The 26,094-nt window shown below is 37.6% G+C and overlaps 3 protein-coding genes across 6 annotated transcripts; 2 read left to right on the top strand and 1 right to left on the bottom strand.

The window, feature by feature from the left end:
• Positions 1-1,996: 1,996 nt before the first annotated feature.
• Positions 1,997-9,170, top strand: Smug (Single-strand-selective monofunctional uracil-DNA glycosylase). 3 transcript variants are annotated; one of them, XM_045761578.2, is made up of 6 exons: positions 1,997-2,090; positions 5,340-5,371; positions 6,304-6,423; positions 6,646-6,789; positions 7,433-7,585; positions 8,142-9,170. In XM_045761578.2, the coding sequence occupies exons 1-6, from the start codon at positions 2,075-2,077 to the stop codon at positions 8,259-8,261; spliced, it is 585 nt and encodes a 194-aa protein (XP_045617534.2). In that variant the 5' UTR covers positions 1,997-2,074; the 3' UTR covers positions 8,262-9,170. The 3 variants fall into 3 exon arrangements, with proteins under 3 accessions (XP_045617534.2, XP_045617531.2, XP_045617532.2); XM_045761575.2 differs by having other exon boundaries at positions 1,999-2,090; positions 5,340-5,721; XM_045761576.2 differs by lacking the exon at positions 1,997-2,090 and adding an exon at positions 2,126-3,229 and having other exon boundaries at positions 5,340-5,721.
• LOC123770021 (tRNA-specific adenosine deaminase 2) lies at positions 8,358-9,170 on the top strand. Its single transcript, XM_045761584.2, has one exon. The coding sequence runs from the start codon at positions 8,358-8,360 to the stop codon at positions 8,919-8,921; it is 564 nt and encodes a 187-aa protein (XP_045617540.1). The 3' UTR covers positions 8,922-9,170.
• Positions 9,171-11,892: 2,722 nt separating this feature from the next.
• LOC123770025 (uncharacterized) lies at positions 11,893-24,980 on the bottom strand. 2 transcript variants are annotated; one of them, XM_045761588.2, is made up of 8 exons: positions 24,860-24,980; positions 23,198-23,364; positions 22,478-22,604; positions 18,378-18,583; positions 16,487-16,622; positions 15,212-16,014; positions 14,562-14,694; positions 11,893-13,470 (listed from the first exon to the last, which is right to left on the bottom strand). In XM_045761588.2, exons 2-8 carry the CDS (start codon positions 23,332-23,334, stop codon positions 13,144-13,146), a joined length of 1,869 nt encoding a protein of 622 aa, XP_045617544.2. In that variant the 5' UTR covers positions 23,335-23,364; positions 24,860-24,980; the 3' UTR covers positions 11,893-13,143. The 2 variants fall into 2 exon arrangements, with proteins under 2 accessions (XP_045617544.2, XP_045617543.2); XM_045761587.2 differs by having other exon boundaries at positions 24,847-24,963.
• Between the last annotated feature and the right edge of the window lie 1,114 nt (positions 24,981-26,094).

Here is a 26,094-nt window from a genome sequence, read left to right on the forward strand (position 1 = left end):
AGATAATAAACTTTCTGCTACAAGTAAAAACTACTTTTTATTACCTGGTGCAGTCCCAGCTTCAGCAGCTAAAACTTCCCTCACAGATGATTGTATGACTACTCGACCATCTCCATTTCGTGAGTATGGTGTCTTACCTGAATATTTTATTTGCAAATCCATCCATTCTCCTTTCCTGTAATAAAAATCTGCAATTACACTGGGATTTTTTTCACAAACATTAGAACTAAGAATTATGATAAATTAAGAACTTTTATATAATTTTTTTTAAAGTAATATTAAAATATCGATTAATCTCCTAAACTATGGCTGAAATCATTTACTCCATACAAAATGTCTTACTGACAAAAAGGAGAAAGAAAAGGGAACTAGATGGATGATGCAGGTACGTAGTAAAAAGAGCTGTAATAACTAAGTGAAACCTCTGGTGAAGGTATAAAGCCACGATGAAAATCATGGATTAAGAGATATATATATAAAAGAGCATTAAATTCAACTCCTCCTCTTTCTCCAGAAATCAAATCAGCCCAAAAAAACTACAAATGAAAACTTGCCCAAAACATAAAGCTCCTAAGTTGTTCTATGCCTACATAAGAAGCCAAAACAAAGGGACTCCTTTAAGGGCTCACCATACATGGAAATTTCTATACGTGCTACATGGAAATTTTCTTCTGGGTAACTGAATCTAAAACAACAACAACAAGGAACTCCTGGTTCAACCTTGACGATGAGCGGACGTCTAGACACCAGCTCCACTCGGGGACCACTGACTTACGTTTCATTACATGTTATTATCCATATGGTTTTGATATTGTCTTGTGGCATTCCTATTCAACGGTCCAGAATGTTACGACATAGGGCACCTTTGCCGTTGCAGCCCCTAAACCAGCAACAACAACCAAATCAAAGGACTCGGTATGACCTTTAATAGATGAAACTTACCAAGTTTGTTTTGGGCTTTAAGGCCTATATCAGACCTGCCATTCAGTCTCATGGAGAAAATGTTGTTGTTGTTGTTGATTTAGGAGCGACGACGATCATGGGATCGGATGCGCCCCGGCATACCCATTAAGGGTTAATCGTGAAGCCCAGAAAGGTCAATCGCCAAGCCAAATCGCGAAACGAGTGACGCCAATCACTGGAAACTAATATTCCTCGCGGCAAAGAAATGCAGACAGGCAGATAGTTGGGGAGCCTCATGGTGACAAGCACCGGCCCCGCCCCACACAGAGAACACCGGGTAGCAAAACCAAAAACTCGACCCCCAACTAAAACGTAAAAGTCATCTAGTGTCCTCCGGCAGAGCAGAAGCCGGCCGCCCACCACGACTGAGGGCACTACGGGAGCCCACCAAGACCCACCAACTCCCGGCACCTCTCGGCCAAGCCGGTGCCGGACACTGTCACTCCTCTGGGAGAACCAGCCAGAACACGTAAAAAATCTATTAACAATCCCGTGACCCATGGAGAAAATGGTCTCCATTGTTGTTGTTGTTTTAGATTCAGCTACTCGGAACAAAAAATTCCAAGTAGCACTGGATATGAGGTCGATCTCGAACCCATTGTTGTGACGACTTATATTAAATTTTGTAACTAGCTCATCAAGATTGTAACTTGCTTAGCTAAATGAATTATGGGGTTCAGTTCCTGAGCCAATTATGTGCCTCTGTAACCCTTTCCACTACCGCCCACAAGATGGGTATGGGGTGGATAATAAATGAACAAAACTCACTATGGTGAGCCCGTGTCTGCGGGGACGGTCCTGGACGCCTGGGGGGTTTGTTTACCAACACTCGAACTACAGTCCAAAACCTGCCCCAGAGTGCATTCTCTGACGTCACAGTGACGTCACTCACCTAGCCTGCACTATTTACAAGGGGCCAAATTTCATGTATTATCTTTTTTGGTAGGCTATGCTAAGTTCGGTTATGTTAGGATAGATTAAGCTAGTTTAGGTTATGGTAATTTTGGTTCGTTAAAGGGTGTTTATAGACTAGTGATGACGTAAGGGATGTAATCTTTGGGAAGATCTTAGACCCCGCTCCTATGGTGGGCGAGTAACCCTGCCGTGGTTGATGGACCTTAAACCCAGTAAGTTTTGTCTGGCCATCAACATGACTCGGCCAGTCATAGAGAGAAGCCATGGGCTTATAACCCTGTGGCTGAAAAAGCATCTCCTGCTCTCTGTGCTACTTTGTGGCTTGTTGAGCTTAAAGCTGTTGTTCCTTGTTTGTGTTATATCTGACCTTTAAAAGAAGTGGTCTGGATCAATATTTTCCAAATTGTTCAGTATTTTAAGTTTCACTGAGATCAAGCATCTCAACGAAGCTTGTTTTTTATTTGTCAAACCATATACCCTCTACATCATTAGGTCATGATATCTTATGTTAAACTGTGTTACTTTAGGCTCATTAGAGGTTGGGTAAGATTAGCTACTTTTTAAAAATTTGTTGGCTGACCATCTTTGGTACGATGCTACTTGTATACAGTACAGTACTGTACAGGTATTTCTCCTTGATGCCGAGTGATTGTCAGACTTCTGCTATGCCAGATGGTCGATTTTTGCCCTTTGGTTCTCTTAGGGCAAAGAGAGGGGAGGGGACTGTCGCTGGCTTGACCGAGTGATGCCAGGGTCCCAAACTATCCTCCTGAATAATTCATCGCATTTTGATGTCAAATTTCCCAATGGGCAAAATATAACGTACAGTGATACCTTGGTTTTCAAATTTAATCTGTTCCTGGATACACCTTGTAAATCAAAAATTCACAAACCGAAAGGAATTTTCCCCTAAGAAATAATGTAAATTGAATTAATCTGTTCCACACTCCCAAAAATATTAACTTCAAAATACATTTCATACATAATACACACAAATGTTTTGTACTATAATATGTACAAGTGTGCTTACCTTTATTGATGACACTTTTTGGCATATGGAAGATAGATAGTGAGGAAGGGGGGAGGAGGAGGAGGAGGAGAGATGTTAGTGTATGGAAGGGAAGTCCCCTTCCATTATAACGTCAGGCAGTGATGACTTCTTTGGGGTGCTCTCTCTTCTATGTTTTCCAGGCATACGACTAGGACCTGGTTGTGGCTCACTGCTTTCTTGTCTTACTAAGAATATGTCTAAAACACTTGTTTGTTCCCTACATTTTAACACATGTCTGTAGTGAGACATCACATTGTCATTAAAAAGGTCAATGCAACAGTCTGCTACAGCTTTATCTGGGTGAGTTTTTTCAACAAAACTTTGCAGTTCTTTCTATACTTCACACATTTTCTTAATGAGGAAGGGACATCCTCTATTGCCTCTACTCACAACTATTTTCTTAGGTTGAACCTTACCACTGAATTTCTTGGGACCCATGGTGTGGTATATAATAATTACTTTTATGTTTAGAAACCAAAAAAGCTGAAAACAATGAAATCCTTTACAAAGAATTCAAGCATCATTGTCACTAGGTGGGAGGCACTGGTAAACTGAAGCGCAGTCACCCATGCCACCAGGAACCATGTGCTCAGTCGACCCATATGTGTATCAACAAATTCGCAAAGCAAGGCAAATATCATAAACCGATTCAAATTTTACGAAGAAATTGAGCTCATAACCCGAAAAATTCATAAAGAGGGACGTTTGCTAACCTAGGTTCCACTGTACTGTACTATAAATCATAGCTCAGAAACGTTCATTTTCTACATGTGGGTCGTTGGTTAGGTTAGGTTAAGTTCAGGCAATTTAGTACATAATTTTTGTGATGTGATAATTTGCGAGGACAAGCTGGGATCTAGCAGTACTTCCATAGAAGAAGAGCCACATATTGGTCATCCACTAAAAGCAGCAGAGTCCTAGATATTACTATTACTTGGCTCAGGCTCGGTTATAACTACAGTATCTCTGGAAGTCTGCATTACCTGCCAATGTAAACCTTAACAAATGTAAATTTTGTCTACAAAATTATTTCTACCCTTGCATCATTATGTGAGAAAATGTGAAAATATTTACAGATTTTGAAATTACTGTATCACAAATGTTCAAGGAGTGTAAATATTTAATTTAAAATTATCTACTACCAGAAATTATAGCAAATTATTCCAAGTTTGCAAACTGTAGGTAGGGGGTGTATGAAAGCCAAATTACAATTCTATGTGGCTGGCTCAATTGTGAAAAGACTACAGTACTGTATTGGATTACTGTATTTATAAGTTAACAACTACAATATGTAACTACTGTACTGTGGCTCATCAGTGCAAGCTCATTAGCTTGCTTAGGTAAATGAATTTCAGAGTTCAGTTCTGAACTCATTATGTACTTATGCAGATGACGATTCACAATAATGTGGCTGAAGAAATTATGTGCCCCTGTAACCTTTTCCACTACCGTTCACATGATGAGTATGGGGGTGTATATTACATGAACTAAACTAAAAGAAAAAAAGTTCAGTGCCAAACTGAAGGGAATTGGTTAAAAAGTTGGATGGGTTGGACGGAAGAGCGACGGTCTCATTTCATGCAGGTCGACGGTCAATCCCTGACAATCCAAGTACAGTACAATAGTTGGGCACCATAATTCCTTCTCCCCCGTTCCATTCCAAATCATTATCTTGACCCCTTTTAAGTGCTATGTAGTCGTAATGGCTTGGCACTTTCTCCTAATAATTCTCTCTCCTCAGTTTAGATTCAGTACTACTGTACATTTATTATATGGGTTCCACAAAATTGTTCAAAAAGGGTAAAGAGGATATACAGTACATGCTCGTTTGGAAAGTTAGGAAAAAAAATTTATTTACATTTTCTTTCTCCTTTTTATTTAACATAATTTTGAAGTGCATTGTTTAGCTGAAATATTTTTTGGTTGTATAAATATATGCAAAGATGTACTCACCTACTTATACTGAGCTTCAGCTCTTTGGTCCTGCTTCTTAACTGTCAGTCAACTTTTGTTTTTATTTGTGGTAAGAAAAGAAAAAAATATTAGCAACAAATAACAAATAACTGCAAAATCTTGATGGAATGGAATTATCAGTGGCCTGAAACGGGTCCAATCCCATATTATCTTTTCCATCGAAGTTCCACTTAGAATACTGTATTATCATGACATGCCTGGCTAATATGGTGCAGAATGTTGAGTACCATTAGTATGCTAGTGACACCTGTTTATAAAAATTAGTATGATATGGAAATGTTCAAATGCAGGAAGATAAACCCCCTCGATGTTATTAGTTTCTTCAACTTCCACATTTTTACAGTATAAGATCAATATTAATAATTTTCAGATATTGCATGAATAATGATTTTAATGTATACAATTTTTTAAATATAGTTTTGTACTTCTTTTTTAGGAAGACTCAAACCAGCTGAATGCATCCCAAAAGTAAGAAACTCAAAACTAATAATGAAACGACAGCTGAAGGAAATCAGTTACAGTCAACTGGTGGAGATAAAGTCAGCCACATAGCTAATATGGACACTAAGAGTCAAAACTCTACTGCAGAGAGCCATGTTGATAATATTTCAATTGCCCAGCAGTTGCTGGAGATTGAGAAAAATCAGTGTGAAGACCTCTTGAAATTAGACTATGGGGAAAAGATTTGTTACATTTATAACCCTGTGGACTATGCTCATGAATTGCACTCAGATTTTGTCATAAAGTACGGCAACTGGCGAAAGAAAGTGCTCATACTGGGGATGAACCCTGGTCCATGGGGAATGGGGCAAACTGGGGTTAGTTCCTGTAGTATTTGTAGATGGAAATATGCCTGTGTTTTATGAATCATTAATCTATGATTCATGATTCATGAAAACATTTAGATTTTATAGATGTGATGTGATGAGAATATTGCAGTAGATTCTTTAGCTTCATTTAGGTGTAAAACCATATTAAGATAAGAGATAGTATAAAGAGTTTTAGATTAGGTTAAGGTTTCTGCAATTGTACAGTGATTTCTCCTCTTTCATTTTGTTCCAAGCTTTTCTTTTCACCAGCAGACATGATAAATTACTAATTTCATACATACACGTTTACACTTGCAGGTTTGGGGACTGTAATCCTCCCTACTCTCTATCAAAAAATAATATTTGACCTATTGTATTTGCACAGCGCATCATTTACAGATCGTATCTTTGATGTGTCTCGAATAGACTTCCTATTTGTTAAATTGTATTAAAAGTACGGTATGGCACTACTTTATGTAGATACACTGGAAAATGGGTTTATTGGATGGTATTTCTTCTTGGAAAATAATCAATATTCTACAAATTTTCTTATAATATCAAAATAAATCTTAATTAGAAAACATCTTGCAGGTACCTTTTGGACATGTAGGATATACTAAAGATTGGTTGAATATAAAAGGAAGTGTATCAAAGCCTATAAAGGAACATCCCAAGAGACCAGTTACTGGGCTGGAATGTACAAGAAATGAAGTAAGACAAAGGATATTTAAGTACAGTGTAAACATATACCTAGTGATAATTTACAGATTCTAAGACTGGTAATTGCCATTATTTTTATTATAATAAAAAATCTCCCTGGGGTATTACTGTATATGCAATAGTGATAATTAGCTTTTGATATTTTATATATGCAAGAGTGATCACACTTTTTACAGAGAATAATTCACTTTTGAAAATGTGTGTGTTGTGCAGGTGAGCGGTGACCGCATGTGGGGACTCTTGAAGGATTTGAGTGGCTCTCCCCAAGTATTGTTTTCTCACTTATTCCTCCATAACTACTGCCCACTTTTCTTTCTCAAGGAGTCTGCCAAAAATGTCACGCCCCCTGAATTGAAGGTTTGTTGACATTATTGACTATAGTAAGAGTATTTACCATCTTTAATTTTATATATTTTTTTGTTTACTTTGCACTGTATATAGATTGTACAATTTTATAATGTCTTCATTCATAGACCTGCTATTAAATAAACAATCTGCAAGGTTAAAACTGTTAGCTTTACAGTCTCACAAGGTTCTAGTATAATACCTGGATGTCTAGTGATCACTTAGTTCAAATTAATCTCATGGGATGTTCCACCTAATGTCATTATTGTTTTGAGGTAAATTCCCCATCGAAAAATGGTTTCAAGTTAAGTGCATGGGATAAGGGAATAGCCAGGTAGGAGAGCATATATAGTATGGACACTATACAGTTGCTGCATATTCCAGTTTAGGTCTCATGGGTATTGTGAATTAATTTTTTTACCATTTTTTTCAACCATGAATATAAATATACAGTAATTGAAATTGGCCAGAGTAGCATAAGCTCTTACTATGCTCTTAATGTGGGCCTCTGGTGACAGTTTTGCTATCTAATACCATCCCTGTAGTTATAATTCCTTGATGTTGTTTTAGTGAAAAAAGTGTGGCTTCTTAGATTGAAAAGTACTGTACCCATAAGGGTCATAATTGCATTATAAAGTTCATCCTTGCTAAACAGGTAAAAGAACGTGCCAGACTGGAACAAATTTGTGATGACGCATTAGTGAAGACAATAGAACTTCTTGGGGTGGAGCATGTTATCGGTGTAGGTAACTATGCTACAGTGCGAACACGGGCCGCACTCCTCAAAGCCGGCATAGAAGGTGTCCAGGTATGTTCGAGTAAATGATTTTTAAATCTACATTATAGTGCTCTATTTACATAGTAATCTTTAATATACTCTCGGCTTTAATTTCATAATGAAACATTTGTATTTTTTTACCTGAGCTCCATTTTCATCATTCTTTATCAATTTTCTGGCATATCATGTAAGCAACAGAATCATATGCTGTATAGAATACTGTCTTTGTCAATGGAAAGAATGCATGTTTTTGGTCCACCACCAACCAAATATATTGCAATTTACATGTACAGATCATATAGCTTACCCCTACAAAACCACGTGCAAATCACTTTCTGTAATTATATGACGAATCATACTAACAAAAATTTTATTTTCCACAAAACATCGTTCTAACTTAGGTGCATTTTATATGTTGGCTAATACATTGCAGTACTTCACTCACTCACATCACCAAATATTACGTAAACAAAAATACAATTGGTCTTTATTGCGATCATACAATTTTATAGTTATTATATTATACAGTATTATATTTTTATATTATATTATATGTAGTTATTATATATTGTAGTTATTATTCCAGGTCAGCACTCTGATGCACCCGAGCCCTGTCAATCCAGCTGCAAATAAAGGCTGGCATGCAATTGCAACGAAGCAGTTAACAGACAGTGGTATCATACACTATTTTAAACCAAATCCTTGAGGCTACACAAGAAAGGTGTTATAACGACAGCTACAAAGAGACAAGTAATTTCTCAATGGTGTAGGAAGCTAAGAAAAATGCATTGATGCATATGTCATGTTCTGTTTTTTAACAGAACCTTCTTCAACAGAATTTTTCACCTTCAAAATGATTGATGAAATAGAAGATCGGTCGATGTCTGAAGCCTTCAGTCAAGCGAAAGAGGCATTAGCATGTGGAGAAGTACCAGTGGGTTGTGTGTTTGTTTTTAACAATGAAATTATAGCCAGGGGTAGAAACACAGTTAACCAAACTCATAATGCCACTAGACATGCAGAAATGAACTGCATTGATCAAGCACTTACGTGGTGTACAGTTCAACAGTTGGACTACAGAACGGTATTTCCAAAAATTAGCATTTTTGTCACAGTGGAACCATGTGGGATGTGCGCCGACGCTCTTGGTCAGTTGTGTGTCATGAACATCATATATGGCTGCTCAAATGATCGCTTTGGTGGCTGTGGTTCTGTTGTGGATATACCAAAATTATACAAGTATCCAATGAAACTTCAGAAGGGAGTTCGAGCAGAAGAAGCAATTAATCTTTTGAAAGAATTTTATAAAGGTGAAAATCCCAATGCCCCAACAGGAAAAGCAAAAAGAAAAACAAAAATGATGTAAATGTAATAAAATGTATGAATTATTGTAGTAAAATCCAGTAGTTAAATATTTTAGGCAATTGTGCAATTTTAACAAAATTAAGGAAAAAATTAATGAGGTATTGCATTTTAACCTTTTATAAACATAGACTTTAATTAAAATTTTGCCTTTACACTGGCAAAACGTTAGCACAGTTTTCACATCTGTTGTCGAAACTTGTCAAATTATTTGCAGTAATACAGTAATGCTAAAATATAATTATGTAAAATGTGTTTCTGTTATTCCTAGTTCCTGTTTTTCTAAATACTGTACTGTAAGTTGATAACTTAAAAGTATACATGTATACTGTATATACAGCATTGAATATAATGAAAAGCCATGTCCTAGTGGGTCTCCTCAGTGGCTCCCTGAGCCTCTTAAAATTCCCTCCCTTAAATTTATTTCTATGTCTCATTGACAAGCATAGTTGTTAAAACACTGAAAAACCCATTAAGGCTGCCAATTCCCAACTCCTGGCCTAGGGGGACCCCAAATAACCTAAGTATAGACTTGGCCTATCAACGGGAATTATAGACATGATTGGTACTCTTTTAATTAATTCTGGGCTTTTAATTCAGTATTAACAACTTTATTCTAACATTTTTATTATTCTTCAGAATGCAGTAGTCCAAGTGTCAGGCAGCTAACTCCTATAGATAACCTTTGATGAAATATCAACTTTCAGAGTGCTTAATTATTTTCATCTTCATTTGCAACATAATGGTTCTTAGCAAATCTATAAACACTAGCACATAAGAATAAAGGAAACTGCAGGAGGCCTATTGGCCCATATGAAACAGGTCCTATTTATTTAAGGCTGCATGTGACTTTTTATGGCAGAAGGTGCAGCCTTCAGAAGCAATTTTAAGTAATGAAAACTTGATCTGTAGCATCTCTTTTTGACATACAAATGTTTCCAGCATATAATACAATGTGCAGTATTATGAAATTGTCACCAAGTGAAATATAGCCTTCGTATGACAAGAGATTTCCCACCCTTGCCTTAGGCCAATCCTAGGTTGCAGCTCACAACAATTACCTACCATCTGGGTACCTTTTTTTTTTTTTTTGGCAAGTGAACCTGCTGGTACCCAGAAATATGCCAATTAGTGAAAACGGCGATGAGTTGCACTTTGCCCAAACCCCCCTACAGTTTTCAAAATATCAGATATATCGCAAATCTGACTCATGAGCGTTATTTTTTAGCCAAAATCTGGCTCACTGCACATATTTGGAGTTTGAAATTACGACTTTTTATACCGAAAACATACCAATTAGTGAAAACGGCGATGGGTCACATTTTGCCCAAACCCCCCTAGTTTTTAAAATACTGTATCAGGTACTGTATATCGCAAATCTGACTCATGAGCGTTATTTTTGAGCCGAATTCTAGCTCACTGCACATATTTGGAGTTTGACATTACGACTTTTTGATTAACGCTCACTTGGAAGACCTGCTGCCGAAGACTTATTAACACTATTGCTCTCGTGTATTTCAGAATATACCAAAGCTTTTAAGGTTATGTTGATGGCAGTTATATATTATTCTGCTACACAGTTCAACAGGACACTGCAAATATTACTGAATTTCCATTGTTATAGTGCCACTTCCGACCGACAACCATTGTTATGGTGCCACTCCCGACCGACAACCATTGTTATGGTGCCACTCCCGACCGACAACCATTGTTATGGTGCCACTCCCGACCGACAACCATTGTTATGGTGCCACTTCTGACCGACAACCATTGTTATGGTGCCACTCCCGACCGACAACCATTGTTATGGTGCCACTCCCGACCGACAACCATTGTTATGGTGCCACTCCCGACCGACAACCATTGTTATGGTGCCACTCCCGACCGACAACCATTGTTATGGTGCCACTCCCGACCGACAACCATTGTTATGGTGCCACTCCCGACCGACAACCATTGTTATGGTGCCACTTCTGACCGACAACCATTGTTATGGTGCCACTCCTGACCGACAACCATTGTTATGGTGCCACTCCTGACCGACAACCATTGTTATGGTGCCACTCCTGACCGACAATAAGAAAGCAACTCTATAGTCTCCTGAGACTGATTGATGCCTACTACTAGTGATACGAGTGAGATTCCCTTACTCTATTAGGGGATTTAATGTACTAAAAATGTATTTGGTAAGATTTATTCTCATTATGTTAATGATACAGAGCAATACAAATTTCAGTGCATGCAACTTGGGTAAGATGTATAATCAATCATTCATGAAAGTGGACTCCTGAGGGTACTTGCAGAACACATTACTCAGATGGGAAAAAACTTATTCATAATATCTAATTGCCACAATATGATTGCCCAATATGTCTAAACTTATTACATTGTTAGCACCATTAATTTGTCAGCAAGGACACGATATGTCAGTGTAAACGTATACATGAAGAATTATAAATTATTTAATGGCAAGACGTAATTTCCACTAGTGAGAAGATCATATTCAGTGAATCCAGAAAGCAACTAGTAATAACAATAATGTTATCACACAAGCAAGAACATTTCACACACACGTGGGTACAGTACTGTACTGTACATATTATAACCATTCTATGATAAATAAGGTCCACCGTGTTTACTGCCAATTTTCAATTTTTTATTTATGGTAAAATTTGTATACAGAGCATGAATTTTAAAATAAATTCTAGAATTAAAATTTGTATCACCGAGATGTCAGGCTGAATCTCCTCAAGATACAAGCATGTTTGAAATCTTAAACAGGTGTACTATATATACCAATTTAATCATGTCATTCACTTTAAAAGCTTAACTGGAGTTTCATTCACTTGGATCATTAAAGATTCATTATTGTAATACTTATTGTCAATCCTTATCCATGGACTGGTTGACAGGGCGAGCCTCTGTATTCTGAGGCTTGAGTTTCAATCTATCAACCAGGCCATAGATGCTCACAATAAGGAATCTGCAGTGTTTTCGATACAAATCCCAAGGTCCAAAATGTTAAGACCGTGTTTTTCTAAAGTCCATCATTACACTGCTTCAGCGATAACGAAGATAAATAAAAATATAGCACTAGGCAAGATACGTTATGTAAATGTCTTATCACAGACAAAAATGTAAGTGTTTTTGTTATCCTTCATATTTACATAGTTTATGTGAAGAATTGATCTACACCAAGTCTTTCATACTCTCTTGAGTGCATTAACAAGGACTGAGCATGTGGTTTGTACAGGACTTACATTTCAATGAAATTACACACAGAAATCACAATAGCGTGATGCATCAAATGAACAAATCCACAAGGGCCGTGACGAGGATTCGAACCTACATCCGAGATCATCTGTGATTTCTGTGTGTAATGAAGTAAGGGCGAAGAGGTAGAACGGCCTATTGACATAGCTCGAGTGCATGGGGGAGTTGTGTTAAACCCTGGTTTGTGCCTCGGAGAGGCTGCAGGATCCAAGTAGGTTAGGTACAACTTCTGGTTTCAACTCTATTTTTTTTTTTACCATGCCGTAGCTCATTCGATTAAGGCAGTGTCTGGGATGATCTCGGACATAGGTTCGAATCCTTGTCAAGGCCCTTGTGGATTTGTTCATTTCAACGACCTATCACATACGGAGATTGGTCATTGAAATGCAACTCCTGTTCAAACCAGATACTGTACTCGGATCTTGTTAATGCACTCGGGAGAGTGCGAAAGACTTGAGTGTAGTTCAATTCTTTACGTAAACTACGTAAATACTGTACAAAAGTGTGGGTTTTATACTAGGCAAGATGTTAACTAGAGCCAAAACTTTTAACAAATTATGTTAGCATGTAAACAGAATATGGGTGCGAGTGTCAAAATAATCTGGTTATACAAATTAGTTTATATAAAATATTTTAAATGTGCTGGTCTACAGAAACATGATTCAAGAAGTACATTAGATAGTGCACAGCCGGCACAGTCAGTAGTATTAGCATTGTTGAGGTCAACATGTATACCAAATTAATAGAGATGTTAATTTTTGGGTCTTGGTTCATGACACTATCAACACTTAAGAAAAAATGAGAAAGGGCTATATTTTGCTATACAGTATTATTACCAATTTATAAAATACTTGATGGGGGAATGTTACTGACATTTTTGCAGCCATTAAATAAAAATGAACTAACAAGATATCAATGCATGAACGACAACAACAGACTGCCTTCTGATATGTTTACATCACATATAGAGAGAACGTATTCTGCGAGCCACACGAACTATCCCATTTTGGCAACTGGAAAAACTCTGGTTTCCATCTTGTGACACTGATCTCAGCTCGACACACCGGGGCCAGCGACTCAAAGTCAAGAGTACCATCTCTTTCATCCAAGGAAAGGGTCCTCAGATTGGGAAAATTAGGTAGAAGGTGCTGCAGGAAAATCTGCAAGGCTGACAGACTGCCTAAATCAGAGCAAAACTGAAGATGAAGAGTTTTAACAGAATCAGACGATAAAAGAACAAACTCGTCTTCCATGTCCAGGTCACATGACAATCCCAGCATCTGTAGAACAGAAGAATTATGGTTAGTACCCATCCAGAACTGTCCCTTGCTATATCTTGAGTTAACAAATACACTTGCCTCCTCACGCACTCACCATCCCCACCTCACATTTTCCTCTCATACCCTCTAATTTCCTTTTTCTCCAGTATACACTTTCCTCAGCAGTCTGCCATCTCAGTACACTCTCCTCAACCTCTGTGGTCTATTGAATATTGCAATCCACATCTCTCCACAAGTTTCTTTTCCTACTCTATTCTCATAGCACCCCATAATAAAACCAAGCAATTGGAAAAGAAATATTTTAGTGCAGTTCATGGCAATATGATACAAACTACCTAGTGAGTGGGGATGCAGTCCTGGACCTGCCTTGTACTTGCCAGTTACAAACAATACAATATATGAAAGAACATGCATGAAATTAACTTTTCAACTGGCAATAAAACTATGGAAAGCAGGTTACTCTATTTGGGAAAAGTACCCATATGGTCAGTGAGAGATTACACGGCAGGGATATCAGTGTGGTAAATTATGTACGTGCAGTTACTACCGTGCTTGCCGGTGTATATGATGCATCTACCTTACAAGGATATTTTGTGGGATTATTCTGTTTCATCATCAATTTATTGAAAGTAATGTTCAAGAGGCTTTCTAGGAAAAACCATGAATTTTTGCATATAAATACAATATATATACTCAGCGGTGGACCAAAATGCGAGTCCTTTCCACTAGAAAATATAGTAGTACTGTATAGTTTAAAAAGAGGCTCCCAAACAATGGTTGTCTACATCTAATATCTCATTTAACAATAATGTATGAGGCATAGACTCTGGTCTCTTGTGAAACGAGGTTTTTCTCAATGGTGAAACCATCGAGAAAATCACCGACAAAAATATTTACAAATCATTACAAAACCCACTGGATATTGTGGACAAATCTCGGAAATACTTGTATGGCCTAACATGTGGTACAAAAGCAATACATTTAAGAATTTATTGATCTAATATTACAAATTGTATAACATGCAAAAAGTATAAATAAAAAGAATACAGTCCTGTGCATCATACAAACACCCTTAATAAAATATTACATACCTCTAAGTTAGGAGCAGATTTCAATATATTATCCACCACCATGGTGAAGGAAGCATCAGGTGTGGTGTCAGTCTCCGAGGGTATGTCCTGGATCACGAGGGTATGCAACGTCACACAGGGGCGAAGGACAGTTCTGGTTGGGATAAGGCAAATTACACCATACCCTACCATAATCATATCTTATACCCACTTCTATTTAATTCCAATATCTTTACTAGTGCCTCCATTCCCATTTGAAACAGGGCAAGTCAATCACAAAATAAAACTCCTGTTGTTTTTTTTAGTTTGTAACTCTCTATTTAATGTAGCCTTTGATCCAGGTAGAAGTTATAAACAATATTTGGTCGATACAGTATTGGTTTGCAAATCAAAATGAGTACAATATAGCCATTTTATGTATCATAGAGAGTGGGTGAAGAGGGTGGTTCACTTTGGGAACAAAAACTACCACCACCCCACAGACCATACGTGTGTTGACAAGAAGGACGATGTGCAAACCAGACTAATTTTCCCACTTAACTATATACTGTAATACAGTGCGAGGTAACCAGTGCTAAGAAAAATATTCAAGAGTATACTATAGTCTTTCTGAACCAGAGTAAAGGAACTTATCAAAGATACTACATAAATGTCACCCTAAGCTCACCCACCTGTAGTTTCTGGACGCATCATCACTATCGTTCATTGCCACAGACACTGCCAGAAAATATAACCTTGGGCACAGGTTAATGATCTGATAAAGGGTGTTGGAGTTAAGTTGAGAGTATTCGTAACAAATATGCAGGCTGGTAATACAGCTGCCTTGAGCATGTAGTGTCGGCAAAACAACTTTCATGATGTCTACTTCTTCGTAGGGGCGAAGGGCAAGAGATTCAAATGCACTAATCTGAGACACCAGCTTCTCTAGTTTTGCTCCTGCTTCTTCCAATCTCCTTGCAAACACAGAATTGCAGTCTGCACCCTCAAAGTTATCATCGACGTGCAGTCTAAGTTCTCGTAAGACTGGAGCATTGTTGACTAGACTCCTTAATCTCTCATCAAGAATACCTTTGGTCCTGCAGCTGACCCTCATTGCCATGACTTGGGCCCCAACATCCAAGAAGGGTTGTACAAGACTCTTTGCACTTTCGTCCACATAAGCATCAATTCCACACAAGCGCACATTTGGATAGAAAACACACAACATTTGAATAAACCTTTCTGTTTGCTTCCAGTATAGAATGTCAACATATTTAAGGTGACCAAATGATATCTTTGGTTTTGTGCCTTCTTTCCAACAGCATACAACCTCTTCACTTGTCATGCCATCAAAAAAGCATCCAAATAATGACTCGTCACTCATAAACACTTGTGGCTGCATGAATGGAATGGCAAATTCTGTAAGCATCCTGCAGTGACTCCCCAAAGATATCATGAAGTCGTTACTAAGAGCCCACTGATTCATTTTTAACACCTGAAGTGAGGAAAAGAGAGCAAGATTAAACATCTACACAAGATACAGTAACTTTATATACATTATCTGACCACTACTTTACTGGAAAGTCACCTTAGAGAAGTGATCATGAGACAGAAATCTTAGCATGCCAAACCTGCCACATTGCTTTCTGGCATCAAAGGTCTTTTCCCCTTTATAGATTAATTTAATCATTCATTATACAAATAATATTTTCTTCAATCAGAAAGGCTCCTGCTGCAGATAAATTAAGCCAGCCCATGGGATTTCTAATAATATCAAGCAGACAGGGAAAAAGTCATGAATATGGAAAAATGTTACTGAACAGGCAAATGCTAAATCTATTACTAAATATGACAATAATCCATTATTCTTTTAAGTTACTGCTGATTCAGTTGAGTATCTTCAAAACGGTGTTGAAATGTACAGTACTCGAGACCAATAACATGCAAGATTACCCTAAGTCCCTGACCTGTAGATGTGGAGACTGTTGCACCAGAGCAGTAAGGACAGGCTTAATTCCCAGTTTATCATCAGTTACAAACAACTTCTGAAGTGGGAATGGCCCCAGTTGTGCTATTACTTGAGCAAGATCCAAACACCATTCACTGAAAAAATAATAGCAAGACAAAGCAAGTAATTATCAAAAGAAGGCACCAAGCTGGGAAGTCTATTAAGCAGGGTCTGTGTTGCGGGATGTTCAGAAGGTCCTAAATATCACTCCGGATGCCAATATGATAGCAAAGAGACAGGGAGATACATAGATGAATTGCTTTTTATTACTGTATGCAGATGATGAGTCACAATAATACAGCTTAAGAAATGATGACCAAACTACAATTCAGAAGATGGAGAAGCAACGACACTTTGGTTCATCCTAGACCATTATTAAGTCCAGCCCCTCCTCCGAATACAGTACGTTTTAATACTAAATGCAAGTACAATCCTGACTAAAGGCTTAGTAAATAAATACACTTAATTGCCAGAATCTCACCAAAATATTGTGAATTTACTTGAAAACCTGAATAGAAAACCACGACCTAACCTAACCTTCTTAGTGTATGAGGACAACCATTTTATTGCCTCTTAATTACAATTAGTACTTAACCTGTAGATTTATTGATATTACAGTTTTATAAAACTAATAAAACAAGACTAAAATCTTTCAATGAATTATAAACTCAGGATATTTTCAAATTTTGTATAAAATCTCTATTGTTTAATAAAACTGAAAAAGAAATTCTTTATATTTAAAACTTGTGTATATAGAATAGAACATGAAAACTTCATCCTAAAATTTTAGTGTCTTAATAGAAAATGAGGAAAATATATGGGGAGGTAAATATAACAGCATAAGAAGTGTAATTATGTACTATGCAGGACAGTCAGGAAATTTACTCATTACATTTAGTATTAAAACATACCGTCTATTCGGAAGATACGTTGATCAAGTCACACGACTTGATAATCAAATCAAATACAAATGTTTATTCAGGTAAAAGTACATACATAGAAGATGAGTTACAAACATAATGTTGGATTTATAGATAGAAATACAGGTAGTACATACGCAAAATGGTCCAGGACGGACCGAAACGTCGTAGCTTCTCCATCTTCCAAATTGTGGTTAGGTCATCACTTTATTACTGTACTTTATAATATAAGAATGAAAGAATTGGGAACATAGATTAAATTGATATAAAAAAAGCAGGCTTTGAATAATATACAAAGCACTTTTCTGAGCAGAGCTTTGTGATGCTCCCTACAGTAAACTAAGCTGTGTTATCAGCTGTTTTCACTGGACAGGATCATGCACAATCATACAAGACAACTTCTGTGGGGATCTTTTCAGCTCTCACTACAGGGTCATATTACAGGTTTTAAATAATAAATACAAACAATATAACTTGTCCAATGAATACACAACTCACATAATTCACAATTACTGTACAGTAATAGCTCATCGATATAAATTACATTACAAAATGTTAAGTAAATTCGATAAAAACAAACTACAGGCATTGGAACTATATTCAGAGATGTTGTATCCTCGGGCTTTACAGTACAGTACCCTAATCACACACTGCCATTACATCTTCACATTTACATTGTTGAAAGCTAATGCTTGGCATACAAAACATCAACCCTTGAGTTGACCTTTGTATGACCTTGGCATGAAAGCCAGTTATCCACTTGCTTTTGGGCCTGACCTCCGTGAATATGGTATAAACGCCTGTACAGCATATGCTATTTGTATAATAGTACATAATTTTAATTCTACTTGTATAAAAAACTAAATTATGTTACTGAAACTGGTGACAATCAAATGAAGAATTGTTATTCACAATAAAATATATTCCTACCTCAAAATTTCAAAGCGTTCCCCACCAAGTTCAATCCTAGTGTCAACGCAGAGTCGGAGTAGCAAGAAAAGGACAAATTCTTCCTCCGTTTTGGAGGTCCAACTTAACTGCTCAAAAGCATTTACAACTTGTGCACGCAGCACTGAATCTAGGCTTCCAAGCGTACTCGTGTTCCACCACCAGTCACGAAACTTCCTCATTTCTTGCTGTTGAATGTCAAAATGTAATGTTTTAATATTACTTAATGCAAAAATCTTTTTATATTAACAGTTATGAGTCATATTTCAAGTGTTTATTACAGATAGTGCTAATCAGATTTTTTACAAAAAATGTTTATTCAATTCTGAGAGGGACTGATATGTTTAATTATCTTAATTTCCATATTTACTGGTGGATAGGTTGCATGTTTTTAGTCCACTATCAACCAAATTTATATTTTATTTACACAAATAAAATTGTCAACAAATGCAAGACAAAATGATCACGGCATAAAATATCTCTGTAAACAAGAGGCACCTTATGTGCCAGAAAATACGGTACTGTAAGAACTCTGTAATTTGCATTCTGATAACTTAAATGTCCAAGTACAGTAATCCAAGTGAATTCATATTCAAGTCCAACCACTTTTTGACCTTTTAACCCAAATAGGAATTTGGGTTAAAAGGTTTTACCAAATGAAAGACCTGAATCAATTTGGATTCAAGTGCTTGAGTTTTTAACTAATAGAAAATTAAGGTTACTGCAATTCCTGCAGAATGAGAAACTGAATCAATTGTAATTCCTGAATTTTTGGACATTCATGATAACAGTCAGCTAACACAAATTCAGGATGAGCCACACATGATTCAATTTATTGAACATAAACAATATGTAAAAACCAACCAAGTACTGTACCAGTAATCACTTAAAACTTTATGCAATTCCTACATCCATTATTTATGGTTCAGTTAGCAGCAACGTTTATGTTTCCATGATATAATTTTTTTTTTTTTTTTTTTTTTTTTTTTAGATATATACAAGAGTTGTTACATTCTTGTACAGCCACTAGTACGCGTAGCGTTTCGGGCAGGTCCCTGGAATACAATTCCCGCCGCGAAGAATCGTCTTTTCATCCAAGTACCCATTTTACTGTTGCGTTAAACAGAGGCTACAGTTAAGGAATTGCGCCCAGTAAATCCTCCCCGGCCAGGATACGAACCCATGACATAGCGCTCGCGGAACGCCAGGCGAGTGTCTTACCTCTACACCACGGAGACTGTATTTAATCATCGGATTTAATCATCACCTGGATCAGACTCAGTTGGGGCAAAGAGCAAGTGCAACAGATCAAGAAGAGACTTTCAGTATCTTTATACCACTCAAAATATGCATAAAATACAGACAACAGATATCGTAAAGAACAATAAAGTACGTTCTTCTTACTATGTTAATTAATCACAATCGAATAAATTTGTCTCACACTGAAATCTAGCCAAGGTGCTTGATTCGGCCGACCAGGAGCCGGTCGGCTGAGCGGACAGCACACTGGACTTGTGATCCTGTGGTCCTGGGTTCGATCCCAGGCGCCGGCGAGAAACAATGGGCAGAGTTTCTTTCATCCTATGCCCCTGTTACCCAGCAGTAAAATAGGTACCTGGGTGTTAGTCAGCTGTCACGGGCTGCTTCCTGGGGGTGGAGGCCTGGTCGAGGACCGGGCTGCGGGGACACTAAAGCCCCGAAATCATCTCAAGATAACCTCAAGATAACCCCATAGTTAAGTGGGATTGGAGTATTTTCTATATTGGTGATTAAAGTCTAGTCATTGCCTTTGTCTTAGTAATTGCCACCACATCCATTCAATTTTAGGTCAGGTCCTCTAAACTATTCTTTGTTACCCAATTGAGTGTCATCCCTGAGCCATACAGTACTCTGTTACCTGAGGATTGTCATTTGCGAGCCACACTTGCGCTTTGATGATGACCAAACCACACATCAGACAATGGAGAAACGACGATGTTTCAGTCTGTCCTGGACCATTATCAAGTCGTGTGAGCTCACACACTATTTGATAATGATCCAGGACAGACCGAAACATCGTGGTTTCTTCACCTTCTAATGTGTGGTTCTGGTCATCATATCTTCAACCACATTATTGTGATTCATGGTCTCGCTCTTTGTTACCCAAGGAGTGTCATAGGCTCAACTTATCCTGTATTTTAAGGCCTTATTGCCACAACCAGTTGCCTAGTTAAGAAACCACTGACCAGAGCCTATGATTTCCTTACTGGAGGTTACCATCTTTAAAATATGTGGTATGTGGCATGCAAATATTGTCCATAGTTAAATGAAGATAGCACATTTCAGTAGGGCTCATCCTGACCTCACTATTGTACACACATATCTTGCTACCTTTTGATAAACATCCTTGTATAGTCATCATTGTAACCATGGTTTTCTGTTCTAAAACATGCATCTCTTAATTACGGCATCAGATGAGGTGTAATCAAACCAATGCTTACCTTCAGGATATCATTTTTAAGAACTCACGATACATAGGGGGTTTCTAGCACTCCGATATGGAATTTGCAGACAGACACTTTCCCAAGCCTTCAAAGTCAGTGTACTTACCTAGTTGTGCTTGGGGGGTTGAGCTTTGGCTCTTTGGTCCCGCCTCTCAACTGTCAATCAACTAATGTACAGATTCCTGAGCCTACTGGGCTCTATCATATCTACACTTGAAGCTGTGTATGGAATCAGCCTCCACCACATCACTTCCTAATGTATTCCAGTTGTCTACTACTCTAATGCTGAAAAAATTCTTTCTAACATCTCTAAGGCTCATTTGGGCACTCAATTTCCACCTGTGTCCCCTAGTGTATGTGTTAAATAGTGTGTCTTTATCTACCATATCAATTCCTCTTCGAATCTTGTATGTGGTGATCATGTTCCCTCTAACTCTTCTGTCACCCAGTGACGTGAGGTTTAATTTCCGTAGTCTCTCCTCGTAGCTAATATCCCTCAGTTCGAGTACTAGTCTGGTGGCAAACCTTTGAATCTTTTCCAGTTTAGTCTTATGCTTGACAAGATATGGACCCCCATGCTGGAGCTGCATACTCCAGGATTGGTCTGACATATGTGGTATACAAAATTCTGAAAGATTCCTTACACAAGTTTCTAAAGGTCGTTCTTATGTTAGCCAACCTGGCATATACAGCTGATGTTATCCACTTGATATGGGCTTCAGAGGACAGGTCTGGTGTGATATCAACCCTTAGGTCTCTCTCTCTCTGACTCTTAAGAATTTCATCTCCCAAATAATACCTTGTATCTGGCCATAAAGTGTGTGGCCAACCACATGATGGAATCCTTCCAGGTGGTCTGTCCTCTGCAGGATGAGAGTTCTTTACCCGCTTCCTTAGGCACCATTGCATCGCAGGCGAGTACTTATTCCTCATTTAGTTCTTTCTTATTACTGAACAAAAGAATTTCTTTCAGACACTTGCCTTAGGAAGCAACCAAGTGTAATTACTCAGAAATCAAGATTTGAGTAAAAATAAAATTCATTCCAAGCATAGCCATTCTACTACTCTTGGTTTCATCCACGTTCACCTGTTCATTCTTGCATGCAGATTTGTGTTAGCTTCAGGAAGAATGTGATATGAATTGATCTGTGAACCTTGGATAGTCATCCATGCTGCCACTTAGTAGTTGTAGCAACTGAATTGTACCTGGATGGGGTTCAGGGAGTTCTTCATGTATGACCTTTACAGGTTGTACATGTTGAAACTACATGTTGTAATTATGGCTAAGATAGCAAATGAAGCCTCATTTTTCATTCAATTGGGATGCCAAATGAGAATTCTCAGTGTCTTTATGGATGTTCCTCCAATGGTCATCGTCAGCTGGACTGAGCTTTTCTTCTGTAACTCCTTGTGTAGCACTTTGTATGACTAGGCAAAGACATTTGAAAAATCTCCAGTATGACGGTATCTAAAGTTTAAGCTGCCTGACTGTTCATGAATCCTGTTTATATCACAGCCAATTCTTATCTAAAAGATACAACTGAATGCAATAGCTCACAAAAGGAACACAGTACATTTTACAAAACCAAATCAACATACCCATTGTGGCTTTGGAACTGGCATTGTCACATCATTCAGGTTATATATCTGGCTTCTCTCAGCAGACTTTTTATTTTTTTTCTTCTTTTGTGGTAACTCATATTGCCATATTGTGACAGGGTCCCATCTGCCAATACAAATTTAAAGAAAATGGTAAAATTAAAAAATTAAATTATTGTGTCATTTAATAGGAAGAAAACTGTGAAAATATAACTGTTGAGAAAACAATATTGCATGAACTTTAATTATGGTGTCTTCAGATGACCTCCACAGTTTACTGTCAAGTGCCTAATGCCCGGGTTATGATTCATAAATCAGACTGCCAGCAGCGGCATCTAACAACCTGGATGAACAGACCACCAACCAGGCCGTGGGGGGTACTGATTCCAGGACTCACCAATAGGTAGACAAAAGGTAGATACTGTACATTTTATAACTTTAATCATTGCACCCACTGAAGCTTTGAACCCAAAACATCTTCAGAATACCAAAACACCAAACAGATTACCTACACTCTTATTTCTCCAAACCATCTGTAAAAGAATTTTTCTTATACATCATATGAAAACTTTTGCTTACTGGTGTGGTGGTCCAAGTTCTTAATGCAGTAGTCTATGATACGGTCACTGATCTGCAAAAATCGTCAGTTTAGAAATATAAATTTCCAACATTGAATCCTAAAATGACATTACAAATATTGACCAGGAAAGGTGTTACTACCTATAATGATTGCATTCTTCATAATCCTCATACGTGAGGCTCCGAGCAACGGCCCCAGCAGCAAGGGAAGACAGACACGGTGGACGGTGGTATGATGGTACCAGTCTCTCTTCAGTGGGCGTAACATTGGAGTTCATTGTCCTACATCTGGCTTTTTCTGGCACGTCCTTTGAGTAAAAAAAATATAGATAATAAAAATGAGTATAGAAATTATACTACAAATGTTGCAGTCTTCATGAACAAAAATAGCCACAGAAAATCTCTGGGTCAGTTTGACCTTTAACTTTAATTTCAAACTCGAGGTGAATTTTGTCAAAATTTATACAAAATAAAGAAGGTCATTAACCTATTTTAATGTTTTATGAAATAATAAAATGGCAACAGCCCAGAGAAAAAAAGGAAAAACAAAAATGTTCAAAAACAAGGTTACAGATACTGGGCACTTGAAAATATACTTATCCATTTATATTCCTTTTCAACAAAAGTAACTTTATGGTTTGCATGCACAAAGCAGTCTATTTGTGCATGGGTTATGTTCTTGCACAAATTATGCAAATCAAACTCAAAATTGTAAGAAAATAGTGATAGACTCCAGACTTTCAAAAAGCCTATTTATAGTTATTACCATTCTTTACTCCATAAAACACCTATTTTAACTTTAACATCTAATGTTCATGCCACATATTGAGCATGTAATGAATCTCAAAAAGGTTGGGATGAACATTGATGCATAGATATAAAAAAAAAAAAAAAGTTTTTATAAACAAAATGTAGTGTGTGCCAGCCAAACTTAAATCCATTCTCAACAGGCATAACTTTAAAATTCCCCCGAGCACTTTGAAACATGGCATAAAAATGCACAGCTGCATACCTCCACATCCCCATTTACCATTACTGTATCCGTCCCAGGCTACCAATCTTGAAAAATGCAATCCTCTTAAATTTTCCACTCGTATGATAATATTTAAATTCTCGAGAAGGGCCAGCATCTCTCTTAGTGGCCTCGATGTGGACAGGAACCAATAACTTTTTCCAACTGAATTTTGAATCTGAAGTAATGTCCTGGCATTTACAACTTCAACAGGTAGGCGGTTTCATGGGTTTTAAATTAGTTTTTTAGTTTAGTTCATTTATTATGCACCCCATACCCATCTTCTGGGTGGTAGTGGAAAGGGTTACAACGACACATAATGGGCTCGGTATTCATTCATATAATTCATTTATAAATGGGTTTATAAATGAATTATAAACACAATTCATTTAGCTAAGCAAGTTACAAAATTCCATATAAGTCGTCACATCATCAATGGGTTCGAGATCAACCACAAGTAGTTCTCCTGTTTTGTCCTACAATGAGACTTGTTGAGCTTGAAGGAAGTATGCCATAGCTCACCTAACCTTTACGCAACTTAGCATAGCTTTACCCTATCAAAAAATATGATATACTGTATTCAGCTCAGTATAACATTTAGAAAACGCGCTGCGAGATACATATAATGTGTGTGTGTGTGTGTGTGTGTGTGTGTAGAGTTGACTGGACCTCCAGCAGCCACCTCGGCAACAACACTACACACAACAGTTGAATAAAAAGACGAGCCTTCGAGGTTTGGAGCACTCGGGGAAGCCTATATTGAAGCCGTGACACCCACCTGAGCCACCTACATGAGGGAGAGTGAGTGAGTGAGGGAAGAATGAGGGAGAGGGACTAGACAACAACACGTCCTCCCAGCCAGTTTGTCAACATTCGTCCATGTGCTTGCATTCACGACTTGCACAATTTTCCTTTGTTAATTAATACAAATTCATAACTCCGATTAAACACATTTTCTCTTAAATTAATTTTTTATTTAGTTGATTTATTGCAGTTTTTAATATGTTTGTGTATGTTGTAGATGAGATAGAGAAGCAGAGGTCCGCGCCAGTTAAAAATATAGGAGTTTCAAACACTATATGATTCGTACACCAATAGTTATTTCGTAGACTGCATGTTTCGTACAAACACAACAATAATTTCGTACATCAAAAGAACACAATACCCGAATTTACCTGCGAGCCACTAACACTCTAGTGGCCTCGACGCGGACAGGAAGCCGGCGGCTTGTCAAAGGTCCTGATGATTTTTTTTAAGCTGGATTTTAAAGTTCAACGAATTGAAAAGTTAATTACAGATTTACTCTTATCTTGTGAAATTCAACATATTAAGTCCTAGCTAGTTTGACTTCCGATTACAAACGAATACCAGTGAATCTATTATTAGTTTGCTTGATTTAATCTACACAGGCCTTGTACAAAAATGAGGTCCCAATTGGTCTCTTCCTTGACCTGAGAAAGGCCTTTGATATTTTATTCAAAATGATCTGCTACCAGAAATCTTAGCCAAATATCCCCAGTTTGCTAACTGTAGGTAGTAACTGAGTGATTGTAACCTATCCACCGCTGCCCACTGGATGGGGGCGGTGTGCAGGACAAACATATCAATTATGACACTAGCTCTCCACATATGTGAGTTGCTCAATTTAGAAACTACTTGTGGTCGATCTCGAGCCCATTGTTGATGTGACGATGTGCACTGAATTTTGTAACTAGCTCATCAATATTGTAACTTGCTTAGCTAAATGAACTGTGGGGTTCAGTCCCTGAGCCCATTATGTGCCTTTACAACCCTTTCCACTACCGCCCACAAGGTGGGTATGGGGTGCATAATAAATGAACTAAACTAAACTAAACTACTATTACTTTTCTTACACTATACTACTATCCCTATCTAACATACAGCATCTTGTGCATGGGGGTTCAACCACTGCAAATCACCACAAACCCATCATCATTCAGCAAAAATCTGCTATCAGAACTATAACAAACTCTGTCTTCAGACAACACACAGCCCCTCTGTTTAA

This window comes from Procambarus clarkii, chromosome 45 (assembly GCF_040958095.1).
Source record: "Procambarus clarkii isolate CNS0578487 chromosome 45, FALCON_Pclarkii_2.0, whole genome shotgun sequence".
Classification (NCBI taxonomy): Eukaryota; Metazoa; Arthropoda; class Malacostraca; order Decapoda; family Cambaridae; genus Procambarus; species Procambarus clarkii.

What these genes read in the sequence shown, in the direction of transcription:
- LOC123770025 (XM_045761588.2), bottom strand. Translation starts at nt 23,334, where the DNA reads ATGAACTCCAATGTTACGCCCACTGAAGAGAGACTGGTACCATCATAC. An exon ending in GAAGAATGCAATCATTATAG is followed by an intron (nt 22,605 to 23,197) that starts GTAGTAACACCT and finishes TTGTATTGGCAG; the next exon opens with ATGGGACCCTGTCACAATAT. An exon ending in GAACGCTTTGAAATTTTGAG is followed by an intron (nt 16,623 to 18,377) that starts GTAGGAATATAT and finishes TTATTTTTTCAG; the next exon opens with TGAATGGTGTTTGGATCTTG.
- LOC123770021 (XM_045761584.2), top strand. Translation starts at nt 8,358, where the DNA reads ATGTTCTGTTTTTTAACAGAACCTTCTTCAACAGAATTTTTCACCTTC.
- Smug (XM_045761575.2), top strand. Translation starts at nt 5,359, where the DNA reads ATGCATCCCAAAAGTAAGAAACTCAAAACTAATAATGAAACGACAGCT. An exon ending in TCACGCCCCCTGAATTGAAG is followed by an intron (nt 6,790 to 7,432) that starts GTTTGTTGACAT and finishes CTTGCTAAACAG; the next exon opens with GTAAAAGAACGTGCCAGACT. An exon ending in CCGGCATAGAAGGTGTCCAG is followed by an intron (nt 7,586 to 8,141) that starts GTATGTTCGAGT and finishes TTATTATTCCAG; the next exon opens with GTCAGCACTCTGATGCACCC.